We start from the raw sequence: 24811 nt of genomic DNA on the forward strand, positions 1-24811 counted from the left end.
GCTGGCAGATTGGGAAGCTTTGGGTAATCTACAGCTACCAAGATCCTCCCATGTGTGGGGTTCAGAAGTTCCTGGTCTTCCTTCAAAGACAGGCAACAGAAGACAGGTCCCAGAACTTGAATTCCTGCCCCGTCAGAGTCCTAGACATGGCACTTAAAGCCAGGACTGGGTCTGCTAAAGGGAGTTCTCAGCAGGCTGAAATATACTGTGCCTAATGGCAGAGGGGTTCTGGAACAAAAAGGTTCTGAAACTAAAGGGGAAAAAAAATAGGGGGAATCTAATAAAAATGGAAGAAATAAACCCAAAAAACAATTCTGCTTGTCATAGATTGGAGCCAAGACCAAATGCAAGGAAAAGCACATCAATTCCAGCCACCTTTCATGCAAAGGATCAAGAAATTATGTAACAAGAAAATACTATGTGTTACATCTTTGACTTTTATACAAGCCATTCTAGGTACAGAAAGGAAATCATAGATCATGGGAAAAGACACTATTACAGCAAATAGTGTGAAGTTCCTGGTTCCTAAGATGAGGATATAAAGCCCCTGGTTTTTAGTGTGAAGTTCCTGGTTCCTAAGATGAGGATATAAAGCCCCTGGTTTTTAACAAGTAACAAATGAGGCTGGCAGCACAAAACTAAGGATAGGTCCCTGATAGCTGGAAAGAGTATGGTTGGAGCTCCACTGCTCTAGCTAACCCAACACACACAATTGTCAATGCTTAAGAGAAAACACATATTCCCAAAAGAACTGAAAGAAAAGCAGAATGGCCTCATGATGAAGGATTTATTAATTAAGCTGCTTAAAACTGCCACTGGAGTACATAGAGACTTTCAGAAAAATTCCTGCAACTATGCATGACAAACATTGTTTAACATAGACTGTTAGTCCATTCATGGGTTCTGAAGGGACCCAGATTGAACTATTTGATGAAGTAACCATCCAACATGTGCCAAGTAACAACATAGACACTGGTCCCACGAAGATTCTGCCCTTCAAAAAAAGAGCAATTGTTGGATCTATGGTAGGTACATAAATATTTTTTGAATATTTGAAGATTAATTGATTGATTGATTGATTGGCCCTGGACCACTAGAATGATGTTAGAGATTGGATTGCTTGGAGCAAGATCCTAGTTTCAGAAAAAAATGAACACTACTTTGGCACTTCTTTGTCCTCCACCCTCCTCCAAATCCCAACCATATATCTCCTGTTGAAAGGAGAGGTACATTTATGAGTCACAGTAATATTGTTAATGGGTAGCAGGCATTTTGAAGAACACAGTGGAACCTACAAGTCTCATTCTCTTCAGCAAATCTTAGGGTTTGAGGTAAGTCCTAGGGTCTCTAATTGCATAAGAAAATCCAGGCTCCTTGGAAGAAGCTGTGATGAGAAACTTGGGACCAAAAAAAAAAAAAAAAAAAAATTAATAATAAGCTAGAATTAAAAATCCTCACAAAGGAGTGGACATTATAGGATGTGCCAGGAAGACAAAGATTTTTTTTTTTTTAAGTATGGAAGAGAAAAAAGACATGATTCTCCTTTGAACCAACCATTTAACCAATCAACCAATCAACCAATTGAAAAAACGATTCAAAAAAAGGTACACCACACGAATAGTGTCCTAGTTCAATTATTTGGCATAAATACCTCAATAGTTGGAGAAATAAAATTTTCACAATCAAAATAAACTACATTTATTTGCTGACCACATTGTATCATCAAAAATGGAAGTGGAGCAAATAGAAATCAGCAGCAATAGAAGCCCAGGCAGGAGTCATCCCAGGGAAGTTACTAAGGAGCCAACTACCATGAAATCACCCCACTTGGGGCCCTTTTCTCCTCTCAATCAAGGAAATTACCCTGACTCTATGTAAGATGATAGGGGAAGCCTAAGAGACAAACTTTAGTCATGTACAACAGAGAAAACAACCAATAAGCCTAGTACCCAATTCAGAGGCTGACATCCAGTGCTGTACCTCTTGATCATAATCCATACTTTAAGTAGTCTACCTTTGCTTGAGGTGACCTGAGAAATAAGAGCTGGACAAGTGATGACTCAACCACTTTCCATCTGAATAAGTCAATCAAAAATGTTTTGTAAACTCTAAGAAAAATTAGAGGTAAACAATTTTTCCTGCTTCTGATAGCTCAGTTCTTGTGTACTCAACTTCCACCCCTTCTTGGTAAAATCTACTGGAAGCCTTAATTTGAAGCTGTATTTCTGCAGTCATTTCCAGGACTAAACAACACTTTCTTTAGTGCCCCTCTAAATTTAATTCAAGACTAGAGGCATGAGTCCAAGACTTCAGTATATTGTCTGGGGTCACCTGGGTATCACAGTAGGTTAAGGATCAGACTCTTGGGTTCAGCTCAGGTCAGGATCTCATGGTCATGAGATGGATCCCCAATCGGTATCCACATTCAGCAAGCAGTCTGCTTGGGATTCTCTCTCTCCCTCTCCCTCTGACTCTCCCATCCATGCTTACACACACTCTCTCTCTGTCTCAAAATAAATAAATCTTTAAAAAAAAATTATATTGCCTCAAACCCTGAGTGTCGTCTCTCCATATATTTTATCAAACTAGAGTCTGATAAATAATTATGGATATGGATCTATATCTGCAATCCAGATATAGATTCCATAAAACACACAGATTATTAAAATATTTAATTAATTATATTTAATAATGGCATACACAATAACTTTAAAATGTACATCTTATATCAAAACCACAATCCATTCAGCCCAGTTTTCTGTTGCCAAAACAAGTCTCCTAAGTGTTTTTTTTTAATAGCTTCCCTTGATAACCATTTATAGCTCTATCATTTAGCAGAAAAATTAATAAATTTTAAATTTGAGATGTCTTGGTCACAAAACTCAGGGTTTTTTTTTTCTTTAGTAACAAGGTGATCCTAGGTCTTTCATGCATTCTTCCATTTTTTTTTCCTTTACTAATTTTTGTCTTTTTCCTTTTTGATGTTTTATTCCTTTCATAATCCCACCATGCTAGGCATTGTGAGGCACAATGGTGATAAGATGTGGGTCATGTGCTCAAGAAACTAAAAATCTAACAGAAGAAAATGATGTGCAATCATCTATACATTAAAATTTTTTAAAATTGTGGTAGAAGTGTATGAAAATGTGAGACAAGTCCAAAGGAAATAGCAATTTGTAATGGAGGAGACCATCAATGACAGAGGTGGCATCTGAAAATGGAATAATCTACCAATAGAAATTAAAATTATATGTAGTAATAATAACAAGAAAAAGAAGTAGAAGAAGGAGGGGGTGGACTGAGAGAGGAAGAGGAGGAAAGAGGAGGACAAGGAGAAGGAGGGGGAAGAAAGGAAGCAAACAAAAAGCACATTCAGCTAAAAGAGAAAGAAGTGGCTGGACTACATAACTGGTCAAGAGGTGAGATGGAGGGGAAACTGGATGGATTCCAGCACATGATCAATGTTAAATTTGAAACTAATGAGCCTGAAATGTTTCAGGACACCAGTGAAAAACTGAAGGTTTATGAATTGGAGAGTGACCAGATCCCACAGTCTATGTTTTAAGAAGAAAATTCTTATGACTGGAGATGGCTAGCATATGTTTTGAGGAGGAAGGGGTGCTAGGAATTATTACTGCTCAATCAGGACAATGACAATGTAAAGTGGGAAAAGTTAATGGTTTTTGAGATGTCAAGTGGATATACTTTCCAGAGGAAGTTAAAATGTAAGTTTAATTATTCTATCAATATACTTTCCTGAAATATGAGCCTAAATGAAGCAGAAATTTTCAAATTGTTGTTTACTGATTGTTTCCAGATGTTCTTGGCTTCTATTTCACTTGTCCACAGGAACGAAGGGGCGTGTTAAACAGGACAAGGAGAAACCAGAAGCTGCTGACCTAATACATCTGTGACAACATGACACATATTTTTAAAAATGACAATTAGCAAGTATCTGGACAAACTGATCAAAACAGATCAAGCAAACCAGAAACAGATCAAGCAAACCAAAACCTACATAAGCTATCCAGAGTGACAGTCAATATTGGCTATGTTAGACCACAAAGTGAAATGAGATTTTGGCAATGTTTATAGACATTGACTAATAGTTAAACCAAGAATTCTTTGTCTGGAAAATAATCCACAACCTGTTGGAAACAAAGAACTCAAAACAAACCTTTGTAAAACAAACCATGAAAACAGACTGGAACCAAGTCTGACATAAAAGACAGCACTACCCACTCACTTGGGAGGAAAAAAAAAAATCCTTCCCCTTTATAGTATAATTACCAGGTCACTTCAACTGAACTCTTCTACACTAAATTATTGTATACTTTATTTTTCAAACTGCAATAAATTCTTTTTGGTTCAGGTATTTGCAAGAATATATTTTAAGTATGTATGTGCTTGTATCTGAGTATTATATGTCTTCATTCTACAGACAGTCTTTCTGCACTTTTAATGAAAGATATTTCTGCACTTTTAATGAAAGATATTTATGTTTTCCCATGTCCCCGAAAATAGGTCTCTGGACACTTATTCATTGACCTCGGGGGAACTCTGGTCCCACCTTGGCCTAGGTAAGTTTTATGGCTTTTTGAAGTTCAATGACATGTAAAATTTGAAGCACATGTGTCTATCATTCTCTAAATGAGATGGATTTGACTTACACAGAAGATAATTTTTTATTTATTTCAGCTTCAAAGGTAGCTTTTCTCTCAAAGGAATTTCAAAACATTAATGTTATGTTAATTTGCATAATCTCTGATTTTACAAGTCTCTTGATTAAATACTTTCACAGTAAAAGAAGAATAACAGGGTGTGATTATGTATTCTGAATACATTTTCCCATACTATGTATGTTAGTGATTTTTTGGCAAGTTGTTTCTATTGATGGAAGAATAAAAGCCCTTAACAGATTAAATATAAAGTGATTTCATTTTGACCAAATCTTCTTTACTTTTCTCGTGCTTTTCTCTGAGCATTAATACAAAAGGTCATCCATGGGTGACATGATAGTAGAGACCAAGGAGAAACAAAGCAGCATGGTGCCATGCCTTAAGCTCTATAATAGGGGAAAGTTTTAAAAAGACACTGAATCCAAAGACAGAGAGAAAAAAAAAGAAAAAAAAAAGAGGAGAAAGAGATCTTTCTCTGGTTAGAAAGATGATGACTATCATGGTGCCATCTTCTAGAATTTTCCCAATCTGACATTTTCCATATAAATACCTGTAAACCCTGTTTGACAAATAGTTTAGCAAATTAGAAGGACTTTTTACTAACTCAATTTTGGTATACAATCCCTATAGCAACAAAGTATGGAAGCCTAAAATGGAATCCCCGGCACATCCAATTTGATTAAAAGAATGAATTAAGGAATGCTTTTTGCCAACACTTCTGGGGAGAACAATTAGTTGACTACCTTTCCATGAAGGAAATGTTACCTTAACAATTCTCACTAGATTTATTAGCTACTCACTACATTTGTGATAATGTAATATATTTTTCTCACAGCTTCTCATATTTCAGGGAAAAAAAACTACTACTTTATTATCTGGGCTTCTCTATAGTTTCTCTGAAAACTTCCTTCTAACAGTCACATCTGGCAGTAAAACAGCTCCCATGCCCAGGTATTGACATTGTGCGTAATTACTCACAGATGGCTGGAGAGCCACCCCGCCCCACGCAACACCAACACATCGTAGGGTCAGCTTGCCCATCTGCATCAGACCTCCAGAAGAAACTCTAGAGAATCCATGGTTCAGAGTCATCACCCAAATCCACCTTCAGCTCATGAGAAAACTGCTTTCAGACCAAATATGTGAATAAATTAAAACCTGACCTCACATCCAACACAATGAAATAGAATTGATTATATTTTAAATTCTTCATCTTGGAGAATACACATAAAATTTGTGGGGAAAAAATAAGCTATTTAGCTATTTGTGTGCTCCAAAGTACAAATCAGGTTTGGGTTAAACCTCTAAGAGAAGATAAATATTCTTGATTCCACATTTTTCTTTTTTTAGAATCAAATAGAGAAAAATGAAAGATATTTATGTTTTCCCATGCCCCCGAAAATAGGTCTCTGGACACTTATCCATTGACCTTGGGGGAACTCTGGTCCCACATCTGAAAGAACTTGAAAATTTACTGTTTTTTTTGTTTTGTTTTGTTTTGCTTTGTTTTTGCTTTTTTGTTTTTCCTACCTGGGACCAAGAAAATTCCTAGAAATGTCTGTTCATGGAATTGAATTTGTCTTGCTTCCAATTCTTTCTAACTTCTTAAGCTTTTTTGATGTGGTCACATTAAAGACTGAAGAAGAAACAATGCAAATCTTAGGGGAAGCAAACACTGGTCCCTTTCTTCCTCTCCAAACATGTCCATTCACTGTTGTCCATTCTTTTTATAAGATCTCACATACTGAGTGTTTACCATCCAAAGCTTGTTCATATTTGCTGCATTATCATCCATTAATCTTTCTTTATCAAAAAACTATGTTAGCAATATAATCCCATCTCTAAGACATGTTAGAAAGTTTTTGTTAAGAGATGTTGTTTGTAGCCTGCTCACTGGAAATGGCTCCTAAGGATTTAAAAAAAAAAAAAAATCACAGTTTAGGAACTGTGATGAGTCAGTACACCAGGCTTCTCTCTGCTCAGAAGAAAGCGTAAGGATCACCTGGGGACAGGTAAGTTAAATGATATCCTTTCTCTAGTCACTACTTCATTTACTGATCTCATTTGAACACTTGCCTACAACATTTTCCCTGAACACCTCTGAAAGGTTTTTAAATAAGAATGCTTTTCTAGGAGCCATCTGGCCGCTTCCTGGAAAGCAACAGTACAAGATGCCCTTATTCACAGTGATTGATTAGATTCCCAGGGGAACCTTTCAAAGCTGGTAATTTACAACAAGATGCTCACCATGGGCCAAACTTGCTTTTGGGTAGCCCTAGCTGAACTGATATGATACAGGCAACTGGCACTTCAAAGAAAAAGACTTCAATTCTCAGACATAAAGAAGTAAAGAAGTGGTAGAAGAACAGGTTGCAAGAACACAGAATTCTTAATGCAAAGGAAAGGAGCTAAAAGAATTTTCCCAAAGAAGGTGAGTATTCAGATGCAGTACACTGTTCCCTCAGTATTTATGGAGCACCTATATGGAGTACCCATTAGTGGGAACCAAGAATACAGGATGACAAAGGCATAATTTTTGTACCCCAGAAGCTCTTGGTCTTATAGAGGAGAGGGCCATAATAGCAAATATGTTACAGTTTAGCTTAAAGGTTACTGAAATAATACTGGAAAAGTGAACATCAAAGAAAGAGGAAGGTCTGAACTAATCCCAGTGAGAAGTAAACCCAACAGAAAAGAGAATACAAACTTAAAAGGTGTAAATAATTATTATTCCTTTAAAACTAATTGAATGTGGGAGGTGCAGAAAGAAAAGCATTAGGTTTTGGGAGACTGAGTAGGGCATGTAGGAGGAATCCTGAAGAAGAGAAGCCCGGAGGAGAGACAAATTAAGGAGCCATCAGTGTGCCCCCTGAAGGCATGGAAAGTGATAATAGCCCCTTATCCCATAAGAAAAGGGAAAGATGAAGGGCAGACTCTGAACAACACCAAGTTTTAGGAGATAATAAGAGAGAATCTAGCGAAGGAGACAGAAGTAACAGTTGGGGAGGAAGGGGACAAAAACACAGTGGCTTTTGAGATGCCAAAAAGAAAAAAAGGGGGGGGGGGTGTTTCAAAACAGGGAATAGTCAATTGTATAAAATATCTCAGAAAAGTGAAGATGGGGACTGGAAAATATTCCTGAGGTTTGAAAATTGAATTTGGGGGACGCCTGGGTGGCTCAGTTGGTTAAGCAGCTGCCTTCGGCTCAGGTCATGATCCCAGCGTCCTGGGATCGAGTCCCACATCGGGCTCCTTGCTCAGCGGGGAGCCTGCTTCTCCCTCTGCCTCTGCCTGCCATTCTGTCTGCCTGTGCTCGCTCTCTCCCCCTCTCTCTCTGATAAATAAATAAAAAAAAAAAAATCTTTAAAAAAAAAAAAAAAAAAAAAGAAAATTGAATTTGGCCAAGGCAGTCACCCAAGCCTTGAAAGTAGTGTTGCAATGCTGGCCATCTTGATGTCTCAGGGGCCATTTAAATCTATTGTCCAACCAAACTTTTTTTTTTTTTTTAAGTCACACAGTCCACTGGGGACTTATTTAATAAAAACATTTTTTTTGAGGGGGGGGTTAAGTGAGTATTTTTTAGGGGATGGGTTAAGTGAGTATGGATTTTTTTTGTTTATTTTTTATTTTTTATAAACATATATTTTTATCCCCAGGGGTACAGGTCTGTGAATCGCCAGGTTTACATACTTCACAGTATTGTCCAACCAAACTTTAATTGAAGAACTGAACAAATCACATGGCTGAAGAACTGGAATATCTATTCGGTGATTAGTCTCAGCTTTTACACGGAAAGATTCAGACCAACTAGAAGAGACAGAGTTTTGTCAATCTGCTCCAAATATTCTGAATCCAGTAAGCTTAGCTCTACCAAGGGTTCTGCTGTGCACGGTCTTGAGAAAACACTGTTGGCAGGTATTAACCCTTTGTTTGCTGTATCATGGAGAGATCTAGGCTGTCCCTGAGGGGAAGGGTTGGGGCCCAGGGTTGGAGGGGATGTAGGAGCTTTTAACCAACAGTGTAGAAGTACACTGATATTTTACCAACATGGTCATATCAATATGTACATAGTGGTTATGAGCCCTAAGACAACTAATAAGCAAGACTGATCACACAGGTAATTTAAACTTGAAGTTATTAGATTTTTAATCTCAGAATGGTAAATGGTAGCATTTTTTTTCAATTTATTTGTTTGTAAATATATACATACTGAGTATCTTTTACTTTGTTTCAGAATCTGACATTGTTTCTGTTAAGGTCCGTAATAAAAGGACCAAGACTGATACAAAGTGAAGGTCGAGCAAAGCTTTATTTCACGCCAAGCATCGAGAATCAAACTGACCAGTCAGGGCCAACTCTTGCAAAGAGGCGACCCCTCCCAGCCTCACAGATGAACTTTTATAGAGGTAGTTTAGCCAGGCTATACACAGGTGGCCAATGAGATTGCAATACACAGAGAACACTGCACAGTCATCCTAAGTCTGCCACACACAGAAAAAAAAAACTGCTAGGTAACACACGGGTGCCCAATTGAACTTCAATTTACCCTAGTAGATATATGTGTGCCCCACTGATTGGATGTCTTCACCTGGCCTGAGCCACCCTTGTATCTAGGCTTTGCAAGTAAGTTCCTCTGGGAGGGGCGGGGTAAATCTAAGTTTACTGCATAGGGTCAATCTAAGTTCACTACATAAACACAAAATGACTCCCTCTGGCCATCCAGGCTCTTACATTCCCCCCTTTTCTTTGGAGATTAGTCAAATCCATGACTTTTCAGCTGGTTCTATGTTCTCTGGTTGTAAGGGGTTATATTGAGCATGTAAGTTCTAACATTTTTATCGCTCTAGTTTTCTTTTGTACAAATGACACTAGTGCACAGTCAGCTGATGAGTTAGCCATTTACTGCTTCATCTAATTTCCTACCTATACTTTACATAAACAGGTAACAATAAGAGCAACAATAAACTCATAGTCTTTTGAGTCTTGGCTTTAGTGAATGGTCAGCAGGGTCCATTGGCTGAGGCTTCCACCTCTGGGGGGCGTCTTCGTCCTTGGCTCATTTGAGGTGACCCTCGTGAATCCAGGCCTTGATGCCTTCTACTTTTATCACTGTGGGGGTGGTCAGGATGACAGTAAAAGGTTCCTTCCAGCGAGGCTCCAAGTTCCTCACTTGATAGTGATGTATCCAAAACAAGTCCCCGGGTTGGCAAAGATGTGGTTCCACCTCCATCTCCATCCCAGTGTGGGCAGTCCGGATCCCTGCATGGGCATTTTTTTAAGACAGACTGTAATGCCTGCAATGACTGGAGTACAGACTAATCAGTAATTTCTTCTAGGGCAACCTCTTGTAGTCGAGGACAGAGTGGGGGTGAGGGGGTCTCCCAAATATTATTTCAAATGGGGTCACCTTGTTTAAATAGGGTGTACATCGTGCCCTGAGGAGGGCAAAAGGAAGGAGATCCACCCATCCACCGCCAGTCTCCAGAATTAGTTTTGTCAAGGTCTCTTTAAGATTCCTATTCATTCTCTCTATTTGCCCGGAACTCTGGGGCCAGTAGGCACAATGTAGTTTCCAATTTGTGCCCACAGCCTTGGCCAAGGCCTGTGAGACTGAGCTCACAAATGCAGGGCCATTGTCTGACCCAATCGCAATAGGCAGCCCAAACCTAGGAATTATTTTTTCTAGTAGCCTACCACTCCTGCCGTCTCATGTTTGGTGGAAAAAGCCTCTACCCAGCCTGAAAAGGTATCTACAAAAACTAACACATACTTGTGCCCATATTTTCCAGGTTTCATTTCCGTAAAATCTATTTCCCAATAAATTCCTGGTTCCTTACCTCTTTCTCTTTTCCCTCTTCCCATTCTAGTTCCTCCCACATTAACTGCCTGCCATTGAGCACATCTATCAACTACATCCTGAACCATACGCCCTAATTTAGAAACCTGGAACTGCTTGCCTATAAGGTCCTTGAGTTTGTGTATCCCCAATAAGTACCCTGATATATCTGGTCTACTAACTTCTTACCTAGTCTTCAAGGAAGAATTAACTTTCCTCTTTTAGTCTTAGCCCAGTCCCCTTTGTAGTCTAATTTAGCCCATTTTTGTAAATATTTTAAATCTTCCTCTGAATAGTCCGGTTTTTCTGGTAGGGCTAGAGCCGGGAGTGTAACCAGCTCTTGCACTGTTTCTTGGACTGCTTGCTTTGCGGCTCAATCTGCTAATTGAAATTTCCTTTTGAAATCAGATCAGTTCCTCTTTGGTGTCCTGTGCAATGCATAACAGCCACCTCTTTTGGGTCCCAAATAGCCTGGAGGAAAGCCAATATTTCTCCTCTGTCTTAATTCCATTTCCTTCTCTGTTAATAGGCCCCTTTCTTTATAAATAGCCCCATGTATATGGAGAATAGCAAAGGCATACCTGCTGTCCCTATAGATGCTGGTGGTTTTACCTTTGGCCATATGCAGTGCCTTGGTGAGTGCAATTAGCTCTGCTTTTCACACCGAGGTTCTATGTGGCAGGGCTTCCATCCAGAGGTCCTGCTCAGGGGAAACCATCGCAGCCCCCACATACCTCTTTCCAACGACCATGTAGCTACACCCATCTGTGAACAGAGTCATCTCGGCATCGGGACGGGAATGTCTCTGAGATTCGGCCTTATTCTTGTGACTTGGATTAGGAGCTCCCCACAGTCGTGTGGATGGATGGTCAGCTAGCTCCTCTGGCAGTAGTGTGGTTGGATTTAGACCGCTGGGGGCCGGAAGCTCACTCTTGGTTCATTGAGAAGGGCTGGATACCCTGTCACTCAGGCTTTTGTCATCCATCAGTCTGGTGGAGTCTGGAGAAGGCCCTTGATAGTGTAGGTGGTGGTCAAAATGAGATTTTGACCCAAAGTCAATTTACTTGCATCCTTAACCATGAGGGCCATTGCAGCAATTATGCAGAGGCAAGGGGGGAAACCAGCTGCTATTGGATCTAGTTTCTTGCTAAGATAGGCTACTGGCCTTCACCAAGGCCCCAGAGTCTGAGTTAAAACTCCTTTGGCCACCCCTGCTTTTTCATCCACATACAAGTAGAAGGGCTTGATAACATCTGGGATGGCCAATGCTGGGACACTCAGTAAGGCTGTTTGTAATTCCCGAAATGCTCCTTCTGCCTCAGTTGTCCACTCTATCATAGTGAGCCCTTCTTTTGCCAGTTCGTAGAGAGGTCAGGCAATCTCGGCAAACCATGGTATCCACAGCCTACAGTAGCCCACCTTCCCAAGAAACTCCCTCACTGGTGGGACATGGTGGGGTGGGGGTATCAGGTGATCACCTGTTTCCTGGACTCAGACAGTGAATACACCCCCTCGTGGAGATCAAAGCCTACATAAGTGGTGTGGCTCTGACAGAGCTGTGCTTTCTTCACTGACACCCGATACCCTTTTTCCTGCAGAGTCTGTAAGAGAGCTCTTGTCCCACGCAAATATGACTCATAGTCCTCAGTGGTTATTAGCAAGTCATCAACATACTGTAACAGAGTGCCTCCTGGGTTGGAGGCTCTGTACTCACACAAATCCTCGTGTAAGGCCTCGTCGAAGATAGTGGGTGAATTCTTGAACCCTTGGGGAAGTCTTGTCCAGTGAGCTGGACTTGGAACCCTTCCTGTGGGTTTGACTACTCAAAAGCAAAGAGGGGCTGAGACTCCCTTGCTAAAGATATGCAGAAAAATGCATATTTGAGATCTAAGACAGTATAGACAGTTGTTTGGGAGCCCATGAGGGAGAGGATGGTATAGGGGTTAGGCCCTGTTGGGTGGATATCTTCAACCCATTTATTAACTTCCCACAAGTCCTGGACAAATTGGTACTCCCCAGTCTCAGCCTTTTTGATGGGCAGCAAAGGTGTGTTCCATGGAGATTTTCAAGGAACTAGGATCCCGTCTCCTCGGAGGCAGTTAATGTGTTTTCTGATCCCTTCCTTTGCTTCCCAGGGAAGGGGGTACTGCCAAATTCAAACAGCTATATCTGTCCCCTTTAATTGTACCACCACTGGAAGTTGTTCCTTGGCCAAGCCAGGGGACTTCCCTTCTGCCCAGACCTCGGGAAACTTGTCCTGTAGGATTTGGAGAAGGCTCCCCACTTTGTCTCCTCTGGTTATGAGAGTGGCTCATAAAGGAGGTATTCATCTACTGCTGCCATGAGCACTTGTACAGTGGGTTGTCTCAAGGTTACAGTCATGCCTCCTTCCGAGAACTGAATGCCAGCTCTTAACTTGCGGAGGAGATCTCTTCCCATCAAGTTATATGGGGCATTAGGGAGGACCAAAAACTGATGTTTAACTATTCCCAAGGCCAAATTTAAAGTCCTTTCTGTTGCCCATTTATGTCTCTCTGTGCCATTCGCCCCTTGTACCCCGACTTCCTCTCCAGATCGTTTTCCCATAGGTTTAAGTAATGCTGAAAATTGGGCTCCTGTGTCCACCAAAAACTCAACTGATTTCCCCTCCATTTCAATTTTTACCCAAGGTTTGGGGAGGGGCTCCGAACCATGGCCCCCTCAGTCTCTGGTGGTAAGCATTGCTGTCTTCCTTTTGGGGCACTCCCTGGCTGAATGTCCTTTTTCCTTACACTAAGTGCACGGATCTGAATCTAAATCTTCCTGCCTGCCTTCTCTGTGCTTAGGCTTTTCCTTCCATTTACTATCCCCTACCCATCTCCTCTCTGCCTCATGTAATGCCAAACCTTAACCAGTTTTTTTTGTCTGTTTTTCATCCTCTTGTGCATCCCTGTTGTTAAACACCTTTCCTGCTATTCCCACTAACTCAGTCAGATTCTTCCCTTCAAATCCTTCAATTCTCTGAAGTTTCCTATATCTGGGGCTGACTGACTGACAAAGCAAGATCATCTAAGTGAGCTATCGTGCAACTTCCTTGAAGTTTACCTCAACTTGTCTAGCTTAAGTAAACAAACATTTAAAGACAATCAAATCTAGAATTTAACATCCATAAAGGTATGTTATTAAAACATAATTTTTTCTCTCTAAAATAACCCTTGTTTTCAGAGATAGCCAAATCAGGACTAATTTATTTGAAAAACAAGTCCAGTTTTAACAACCTTGGCCTAATTATTTACATAAGCTCAGCAAGAACAGTGAGGGATTATATAAATCTTTTAGAATCTGCTTTGCTGGAACTTCTCGTAAGGAATCTGTAGGTTGAACTTATGATAGCCTCTCCAGGCCAGAAGCCAAGCTACATACTTGCCATCAGACATGCATGCAATACCTGTCGATTTGGGTTAATTCCTCTTCCGGAGGGCCCCAAAGAATCCTGAGGTTCCTGCACCTGCCAGGAAGTAACATCCTTTACTCACCTGGTGAGGCTGCTGGAAACTCTGTAAACAAGGTATCAGGCCAACAGTTCCAAAGGGCTTTACAGTTCCAGGTTTTATAAAGTCAACCTTATTTCCTTTAAGTTGTCTAGTCATATCTGAGTCTTTTCAAATATGACATTTCAGTTAAAGCCATGGTAAAATAACCAGTGTTTCCAATTGTGTCCTGTTACAAGGAGAAGGGATTCTTATTGAACTTATGTAAATGACTGATTGCCATGGAAGAAAGAATACTTGCTGAGACCTTTTGGTTTCAGAGGGTTCAGATAGAAAGAGTTAAATAACTTGATTTGTTTACAAATGACTACATTTTATCTCTGTAAGTTACAGATAACTTAAGAAAAAATTTCCCTAGTCTGGAAGAGAAAACATAAGACAAAACATCAAGAGATACAACATTACAATCTTTCAGTTCACCTAGTCTCATGTTAATAATTCTGGTTTAGTCCGAATGCCACTTTTACTTCTATAAATTCGTACCCATTTCAGTTCCAGGATTTCAACATATCAAAGGCCTGTATTTGTCCTGAAAGTCTCCCATATGAATTTTCTTTGAGACGGAATTTATCTTACAAGAGAATTAAAACAATTACAAATGACAAAAACTCAGGATATGGTAAAAAGCTGGTGAGATAAGAATTTACAATGTAACTGGCAAGAAAATCAGGTTACTTCTGTGACATGTAACATTTCCATAATCACACTATCAAGTGATGATCTATCAACATATTAAAACTTTAGGAAATGGATAGCATTTTCCCAAATGTAACCCAAGGTTTATCATTGGTTTAAATCTTGTTAACAATTGCTAAAACCTTAGAAAGTTTTAAAACACATGCCTAAATATAATTAGGGATGTTAAACACCTGATAAAACAAAACATAGAAACTGAATTTTCTGGGCAGGCAAAGAGAAAACCATAACAGATCAATTAACTTAAGAAACTTTGTCTTTTTAAACAGAGAGAAAACCAGCTTTTCTATACCAGTGTCTTTTTTTTTTTTAATATGCAGATAATGAGTTTACAAGGTTTCGCTCCCATCGTGAATGATGTCGCAGACAAAGGGAGGGGGATCTTTCAGATGCTGTCCTGCTTGCATTCCTCGTGGGAACTTAGGCCCGACGTGGGTCTGTCCGTATAAACCCCGGACCAGGCTACTCCGTGGAGTAGATGACCGTTATGCCATATGACGCCCCGCGAGACTCAGGGTGCAGCCCACTCAGACTGTAACGGAAGCGGTGGAGCCATAGAGACACATTCACACAGTTAGGCACTCTTCAGATTCAAACTTTTACATATCTCCTACTTTCTACATACAGAGTTGCTTTTCTCATTTCCATCAGTCTTAATTACACATAACAGAATTTTGTACTCTTAGAAATACCTTAACCTCTACTGAAGACTAAATATAAACCAATTGTGAGTTGTTACAACAGAATTCTTTAGATGGCAAATTTATGAATCAGTTAAGCACAGAACGTGTTCACCAGCAGATTTCAAAAGCACAAACCCAGTTCCAGCAGCCAACGCTCTAGCATTTTATCCCATTTTGTTAAGACCTACATGTCCAGGGGCGCCTGGGTGGCTCAGTGGGTTAAGCCGCTGCCTTCGGCTCAGGTCATGATCTCGGGGTCCTGGGATCGAGCCCCGCATCGGGCTCTCTGCTCAGCGGGTAGCCTGCTTCCTCCTATCTCTCTCTGCCTGCCTCTCTGCCTACTTGTGATCTCTGTCTGTCAAATAAATAAATAAAATCTTTAAAAAAAAAAAAAAAGACCTACATGTCCAACAAAGTTAATTCCATTTGTTATTCAAGCAACCTTTCACAGTTTCAGGTTACCAAAGACTTTGGAAGCCACTTTAACAATTACCAATTAAAACCTTGAGACAGACAAATAACCATCTCCACTTCAGACACCATGCTCTCCCGCCAGCAAGGGGGAGGCGCTAGGCAATCCACGTCGGGCCAGAGAAGGCAAGGAATTCCCCAAAACAAAGGGAGTTTCGGCAGCTGCTTGGGAATATTCCTTAAAGTCTCTGTCTCGAGGTCAGTTCATCCCGCAGTGCCAGTTCTGCTTACCAAAAGTGGCCCACTAGGCACTCATATTCCATGCCCAGTTCCAATGAGCATCAGCATTGGGCACCTTAACCCAGCATTAGACTAACCCCAGTTGGCTCCAGTCATAGCCCTTAACACACGAAATGAGTGAGCGAGAAGCCTCACATCTATTATGAAGAATGGAGAGATGAAAGTCAGAGTCCCCTTACTCTCTGCTTGCCCCATTCCTTCAATCATAACAACACAACAGACAACAAAAGGACCAGGGAAAGACAACCGCAGGCCCAACGATTCTTACCCAGAACCTGCCACTGGTGGGGGTTTTCTTTATCCCCCAACCACCTTGGGGGACGTGAACCCCTCAACCGTCCAGGGGTACTCAGACCCCCTGACTGTCTAGTGGGTCTCAAACCCCCCAACTGCCCAGGGGGACTCGAACCCCCACCAGTCTAGGGGGACTCGAACCCCCCAAATGCCCAGGGGGACTCGAACCCCCTGTCGATCTACCAGCAGAGGGATGGGGCATCCCCCCATCCACTCCAGCCCTGGGAAACATGGCTGCATCCAGCTTCTCCCCAGTGGGCCATATCCTGGAACTCCAACCAGACAGACAGATAGGATCCCGTGATCTTACCTCCAGAGGCTTTTCCCAAAAATTCCGATGCTGGCTCAGTTCTTGTTGTTTCAACCCAAATGCCCCCTCCAATGTTAGGGTCTGTAATCAAAGGACCGAGACTGATACAAAGTGAAGGTCGAGCAAAGCTATATTTCACGCCAAGCATCGAGAATCAAACTGACCAGTCAGGGCCAACTCTTGCAAAGAGGCGACCCCTCCCAGCCTCACAGACGAACTTTTATAGAAGTAGTTTAGCCAGGCTATACACAGGTGGCCAATGAGATTGCAATACACAGAGAACACTGCACAGTCATGCTAAGTCTGCCACGCACAGAAAAAAAGAAACTGCTAGGTAACACACGGGTGCCCAATTGAACTTCAATTTACCCTAGTAGATATATGTGTGCCCCACTGATTGGATGTCTTCACCTGGCCTGAGCCACCCTTGTATCTAGGCTTTGCAAGTAAGTTCCTCTGGGAGGAGCGGGGTCAATCTAAGTTTACTGCATAGGGTCAATCTAAGTTCACTACATAAACACAAAATGACTCCCTTTGGCCAACCAGGCCCTTACAGTTTCCACTTTGGGAGAACAAAAAAAAAAAGCGGAAGGCCACACCATTGTGACCTGAAACTCCATTCAGGGAATAAATTGTATGTAAAAATAACTGGTAATTGGGGCACCTGGATGGCCCAGTGGTTAACCATCTGCCTTCAGCTCGGGTCATGATCCTAGGATCCTGGGATCAAGCCCCATGTTGGGCTCCCTGCTCAGTGGGAAGTCTGCTTCTCCCTCCCATTCCCCCTGCCTGTGTTCCCTCTCTTGCTGTGTCTCTGTCAAATAAGTAAATAAAATCTTTTTTAAAAAGTGGGAATAAATTATGTATATTTAAAATAACTGGTAATAACTGCTAACATCTAAGAAATAGTATGGTAATGAGAAAAGAAGAAGTAAATAAATATTATATAAATGCTGGTATAACCAAGCTCAAAGGAATGATCAGGATGGCATAATGTTACTTTTAAAAGGCTTTTAGAGGTGAGGCTAGTGATGAAAATAGGGTATTAATGGAATTACTTTCTTTATCAATATCATTAAACTCTTTATTTGTCCTCTGTGCCCCCATTTTTTCACTAAGTAAATGAGTGAAACTGTACAGTCTGTTGGTTATGTAAAGCAAGCCCTTGACTCAAGAAACCAGAATCCCATGACTTTCCTTGTGATACACTTCATGATAGGACTCAAGAAAAACAATTTGCTTTTTTTTTTTTTTTAATCTCCATAGTCCTTATATATGAAAGGACTCTGGATTATCTGCTTGCTAATGTCTCCTCCATGTCCAGGAGACTAATCTTCCAATTCTAAGACTCTCAGGCTTCTGTGGCTAAACAAGCCAGCAATAGCACAGAACAATTTGTGTGCCAGAGCCTAAAAAGAGCAAATTAAGATAAAGAATTAGGGTTCTGACAGTAGCAGTTTGAAGAGCCCATAGTGCACACTATGCCCCAATATGTCATCCAACACAGATTGGGCTTCTCTGTCCAGAATCCCAAGCTCCCCATCATCATCTCACTGTCCACCCATTGTGACATAAGTATTGATACCACAGCAGTTTCTGACAATACTTATAGCCACTACTATAACTACTACTATTTTTTAAAGGGCAGTAATTCCATTTTAATTTCCTGAATTCTAAGTATGACTTAACTGAAAACATTTGTTATAATACTGAATTACTATCTTTTAATTTAAACTACCATCTTAAAATAACATCCAAGCTGTCCCAAATAATTTTCTGTCTCTCTTTCCCGATAAGACGTACCCTGTCTAAATTGCAAATATAAATGCTCATTGACTTAGAGCACAGTCTGTTAACTTTTGGAAAGTAAAAGGGGAAAATGAACTAAATACTCATGAGTGAGTTAAACTTGTATTCTTTAAAATAATAAATTTTTTTCTTCTAATAAGTGTTGTAATCCATCATTTTTTATACATTTTCCTTATTCATTTTACCTCATATTTATTTAAAAAATGAGAATTTCTTCAAGTTAACACTCATGATCAAAATCCATTATTTTAATCCAAAATAAAGTACAGAATTCTTTGAAAATCTTTTCTGAATTCCAAATGCTCACTAATGTAGAAAAGAGATCTCTTTAAACTGTGTCCTCATATTACCAAACATCCGTATAGGCACTAAGAGATGATGAGGAAATGATAAAACCGAAAACTCAGCAAACTGAGTGAACTTGACCGGGACATCCTAAACACACATACACTTTTCCCCTTGAGCCATGGATTCACTGTTGTTCTATTTTAATTGCATAATCTGGCCTTTGTTACTTCTAAAGGTACACTCAGTCATACACAGGAGGATGCCTGATACCCAGGACTAAAAATTGAGGACAAAAATATTTTGTAGCAATAGTTCTTATGTTGAGTTAATTTTAGTGAACTATGTACCTTCTCCCTTCTTTTTCTTTTTCTTTTTTTTCCAAATATTCCTATCTCTTTATTCCATTTAGTGAGGGTAATTACATCCTTAATGTAGAAGTGACTACTTCTGCTTTATGGGCAAGAAAGAAAAGATAAGGTGAAGACACTCAACAAGAAAAAAAACATTCATGGAACAGAGCAGTGTCATCTAGAAAAGACAAGGAAATCAAGCTAAATGTCTCAGTCTTGTAACAAAACAGAAGAATCACACTGAATTACTCAGGGCCAGGAAGGGGCCTTCAGGTGGAACACTGAAAGACCCATGTGAATTTCCCCCCACTTTTGGGGGGAGATAGTCCAAGATGGCAGAGGAATAGGAAACCTTAGTTTCATCTGATCCCAGGCATCTAGCTAGATAGCTATCAAACCATTCTGAACACCTGCAAGCTAAACCAGAGATCTAAGGAAAAGAACAGCTGCAACTCTAGAAAGGTGAGCACTTTCTGCAAGGTAGGAGGTACAGAGAAGTGAATCTGAGATGATATATGGAAAGATAAACCAGAGGGAGGGAGGCTCAACAAATCAGTTACCAGAAAATGGCAAAGCAGCAAAACACAAAATCAGAACTTTTAGAAATCTGCTCCAGTGAGGGACATCCCTGCATGAAAGGTGCTCAGGTAGCAAAGTGGGGTGGAATCCTAGGTGGGACAATGTGGTCTCGGGATCCTCAGGGTCACAGAAAGATAGGTGGAGGGGGGGTCTGAGTGCAGCAGATCTCCCAGGCATGAAAGCAGGGAAACTGGCTATAATCAGTGAGCCCAGGAGCAGGCTTTCAGCTTGGGGTTGCCATAAACCACGAACCACAGCAATGGTGGGTCAAGAGCTCTCCAAGGAGGGGCCAAGCAAGTAGCAGAATGGGTAATATCCCCGCTCTCCTCCCAAGAGGAGCAGTGCAGCAGTGTGCAGTGTGCAGCAGGAGTTTGCAGGGTTTGAAGACCAAAAACAGGGTTGCATGCCTGAGACAGAAACAGTCACAGACTGGGGGAGCACAGAGAATTACAGAGAGAGATGAGGGAGACAGGAGTGATTGACTGCTTTTCCCTGAGGACTCACTAAGGAGTGGAACCTTGAGCTTTCAGCTCCTGCACTACAGACTGCAAGGCCCGCCATTTTCATTCTCATCCTCCAAAGGTATGAGGAAAGCCTTCGGGGGGGAAAAAAAAAAAGCCATATAGAGCAACTTGGAGCAGATTACTTAGCCTTTGGACCTGGCAAGGGTGGTGTCATTTCATCCAGGGCAAATATACTAGAGAATCAGCATGACAAGCCCCTCTCCTAGAAGATCGGCAAGAACATCCATCTAAGCCCAAGTTAAACAATCATAGAGAACTCCAAATTTCAGTACTAGGGGAACACAGTATACAAAATTATTGCGGATTTCCTCCACTATTCCTTAATCTTCTAATTTTCTTCTCTTTCATTTTTTAACCAAATTCTTATTTTATCAACTCCTTTTTAAAATCTTTAATTTTCATTTTTACACTTATCTTATTTGCTTTCATAGTATTTAATTATATATGTAAGTTATTCTTTCTTTATAATTATAGGATGCAGTTTCCACTAACAAACAGACCAAAATACACCCAGAATCAAAAGTATGGCCCTGTTCTCTTCAACTGTCTGATTATATTCTTTTTTTTTTTCTATTTTTTCTTTCTTTCTTTTTTTTTTTTTTTTAATTTCAAGTCTCTTCAGACTTGCTTCTTGTGAATTTCTCTGGGGTCATTACACTCTGGAGTCATTCATTTTTCTACTCTGGAAAAAATGATAGATGGAAAAACTCACCTCAACAAAGAGAACAAGAGGCAGTACTGACTGCCCAGCACATGATCAGTATGAACATAAGTAAAATATTGGAATTAGAATTTAGAATGATGATTATAAATTCCAAGCTGGGCATGAAAAAAGTATGGAAAGCAAGAGAGAATCCCTTTCTGGAGAAATAAAACAACTAAAATATGTTTAAGTTGAGACCAAAAAGGTTATTATTGAGATGCAATCAAAATGCAGGCTCTAACTGCTAGGATAAATGAGGTAAAAGAGAATTAATGATATAGAGGGACAAAATGACAGAGAAAAAGAAGCTGAGGAAAAGACACATAAAGAACTACCAGATCGTGAAGGGAGGATTCAAGAGTTTAGTGATAACATAAATTGAAACAATATTAGAGTAAAGCTGGCATCAGAGCTATACATAGAGCTCTAGCAGGCCAGAAAGGATGGGCATTATACACTCAGAGTGTTCAATGAGAATATGCAGCCAAGAATACTTTATCCAGTAAGGCTGTCATTCAGAATAGAAGGAGAGATACAGAGCTTTCAGGACAAACAGAAACTGAAGGAAACAAGGGCATTGAGTGACACACTACACCAGATGGACTTCACAGATCTATTCAGACCAGTAATCCTAAAGCAACAAAATACACATTTTTCTCCCGTGCTCATGGAAAATTCTCCAGAACATATCACAAATGAAGTGTCAGCAAGTACCAAAAGAATGGGATCCTTCCCTGCATATTTATAGACCACAATGCTTTGAAACTGGAGTTCCATTATGAGAAGAAATTTAGAAGGAATGGGAATAAATGGAAGTTGAAGAGTATCCAATAAAGAATGATTTGGTCAACCAGGAAATTAAAGACATTGAAAAATTCATGAAAGCATGGGACACCTTGGTGGCTCAGTCAATTAAGCACGAGTCAGAAGAACTAAAATTAACAAATTACAAAAAAAAAAATGTTGGTGAAGATGCAGAGAAAGGGGAACCCACCTTAAACATTCGGTGGGAATGCAAGCTGATATAACCACTCTGGAAAATAGTATGGAGGTTCCTCAAGAAGTTAAAAATACATCTACCCTATGGCCCAGAAATTGCAATACTAGGGCGCAATTTACCTAAAAGATACAAATATAGGGACACAAAATGGCCTTAACCCCAATGTATATAGCAGCAATGTCCATAATAGCCAACCGGAAAGAGCCCAGATTTCCATCAAGAGATGAATGGATAAAGATGATGTGGTATATACACACAATTTATCTCATTGTAGATGGAACTAGAAGCTCTTATGCTGAGCAAAATAAGCGAAACAAAAGTATCTTATGGTTTTACTCAAATATGGATTATAAGAAACAGCACAGAGGTTCATAAGAGTGGGGAAACTGAAAGGAAACAAATCAGAGAGGAGACAAACCATGAAAGACTCTTAATCCTAGGAAACAAACTTAGGGTTTCAAGGGTGAAGCTGGGTAGGAGATGGGGTATTCAAGGGATGGGCATTAAGAAGGGCACCTGATGTGAGGACGACTGGGTGTTATATGCAACTGATAAATATCTGAACTCTACATCTAAAATGAATGACATACTGTATGTTGGAGAATTGAATTAAATGTTTAAAAAGGAAGAAATCTATCAATAAAGAGCTATGCTAAACAAACAAACTAACAAATTGAAAGAAATGGGTGCTTTTGTTCCCTGCCCCTCCTATATATCTCATTTCAAGCCCAACACAGAGTCTGTCACCTGAAATAAAGTCTCTGCCTGTTGAGGGACCACTGGACCTTCTGAATGGGATCAGACAATAAGGCATCTCTTCCTCCATCTTTTAGATTTGTAAAACATAGTCTGGAGATAGAAAGCACGGTTCTTCTCCTCAGCAACGTTCATGCCAAGCACTATCAGCTAACTATCTGAGAGAAATGAAGCCTGAAGAAAAAGAACTTCAGGAATCAGAGACCTGCAAGAGGGCCCTGACTCCCATGCACAGACTGGACTGCTCAACCACTCATCCTGCAGGAGAACATCCAGGAAGATGCTCCCAGACATGGTTTTCAAAGCCAAACCCCAGCCAGTCTGCAGGTGCACAACAGAGTGAGGACACTAACTCCCCAGGCTTTGCCATTTCCTAACATAAATCCACACCAGAACCCTTGCCTAACCACTGAAGCTTAGCCCCCTGGGAAGCTCTTTGAGTGACCATGCCCTGAATTAGGCTTAGAAGGCTCCTCCATCCATTTCTAGGGTTACAAAAAGTGTCCCTTATCCAGGGCTCAGTGGCAGCCCAACCTCCTAGAAGGGCAGGACATTCCCACCCCTTCCCAGAGTGATGAGGCTGCTCCCAGGCTCCATCATGGACCCCAAACTATCAGGTGAGGAGGAAAGGCTACTGGCCACCCATAGGCCCTCCATGGGAGACAAAGACTATAGAAGGAGCATCACATGAAAAAACAGGCTGGGTCCCTATGTCACCCTGTGGCAGAGTCACCCCCTTGCAGGAACACCTGGATTGAACAAGGACACACTGTCTCCACAGACTCCATGAAACTGTAATACCCTGCCGGACCCAGCTGATTTCTTCTGAGTTGTGAGGACTGGAATCCTGATCTCTTAGTTAATACCTCTGGAGACACCCTCCATGTCAGACCCACAGTCACCTTCCTGTGGGAAGGCCCACCATGGCCACATAAAGGAGTAAGGGTGACTCAGAGAAAGGAGATCGCTGTGTCCTTTACAGGGAGGACCAGAGTCCCTGCAGTAGAGGGAACCTTCAGATAGGAAAATGGGCCTTGCATGGTAAGGAGGCCATAACACCCAGCCCTGACTTCTTTTGTGCACATAGATGGACATGACCTAGCCCTGCTTTGACCCCCTATTTGCTGAAGGGCCAGGTGGGCTGGGAGTGGCAGAGCTCCAGGCTGGGATCAGCCATTCTACCACCAACAGTTTCTGCGTGATTGAGGTCACTTTCTACTTCACAACAAAGTTACTGACAACTGTGTTCTAGGATCTGTCTGGAATCCCCTCCCCCAACACAGCTGATCTACCATGGTTGCCAGGGTTCTAACCCAGAGATAGACCCTCCTCACAGTTCTAATGGTCAGTTATGGCCATAGGACACTGGCATTTGGAGGCAGAGGTGTGAAGCCCTACATAACCATGGAGGGCCCACTGTTGGCCACCACATCCGCTGAACAGCTGGTCCTGGAGCAGTTGTAGGATACATTGCTGAAGATTTCTGGAAGTTGGAGACACAGCCCAAGTCTCCCTGTGTTGTCTTGGGTGATGCTGGTATGTACTGTCATGCCCGTTTTCCTAGTAAGGAGATAACTCGCTCTAAGAAGGACTAAGGCACTGAGGAAAAGATGTACTGAATGCCATGAAGTCTATGGAGGAGGCAGTGAGCATATTGGATCAACCACATAAGCCAATGATGCCCTCAGGCCACACACAGTGGTGAACAGTCCTCCTGATAGGTCTCCCAATAATGGGTCTGTGATCAAAGGAGCGAGACTAATACAAAGTGAAGGTCAAGCAAAGCTTTATTTCATGCCAAGCATTGAGAATCAAACTGACCAGTCAGGGCCATCTCTTAGAAAGAGGTGACCCCTCCCAGCCTCACAGACTAACTTTTGTAGAGAAAAGGCCATAGGCTTGAGCCTGGCCACACACAGGTGGCCAATGAGATTGCAACACACAGAGAAAACTGCAGCACAGTCATGCTAAGTCACACATGCATGGCCAATTAAATATCAATTGACCCTAGCAGATATTTGAACTAGCCTATCACCTTGGTCAGAATTGGCACCCAAAAGCCG

The 24811-nt window shown here is 41.1% G+C and overlaps 1 protein-coding gene across 1 annotated transcript in view; it reads right to left on the minus strand.

Moving 5' to 3' along the window:
• Positions 1–13722: 13722 nt before the first annotated feature.
• The window catches only part of LOC309870124 (uncharacterized protein), a 223488-nt gene continuing 212399 nt past the window's right edge, over positions 13723–24811 (minus strand). The window contains exons 8-9 of the mRNA XM_082742251.1: positions 16740–16820; positions 13723–14002 (exon numbers count right to left, since the gene is read on the minus strand). Of these exons, the coding sequence (XP_082598377.1) occupies positions 13910–14002; positions 16740–16820 (174 nt within the window). The 3' untranslated portion in view covers positions 13723–13909. The remainder of the gene's footprint in view (positions 14003–16739; positions 16821–24811) is intronic.

This window comes from Mustela nivalis, assembly GCF_964662115.1.
Source record: "Mustela nivalis genome assembly, chromosome: 1".
NCBI lineage: Eukaryota > Metazoa > Chordata > Mammalia > Carnivora > Mustelidae > Mustela > Mustela nivalis.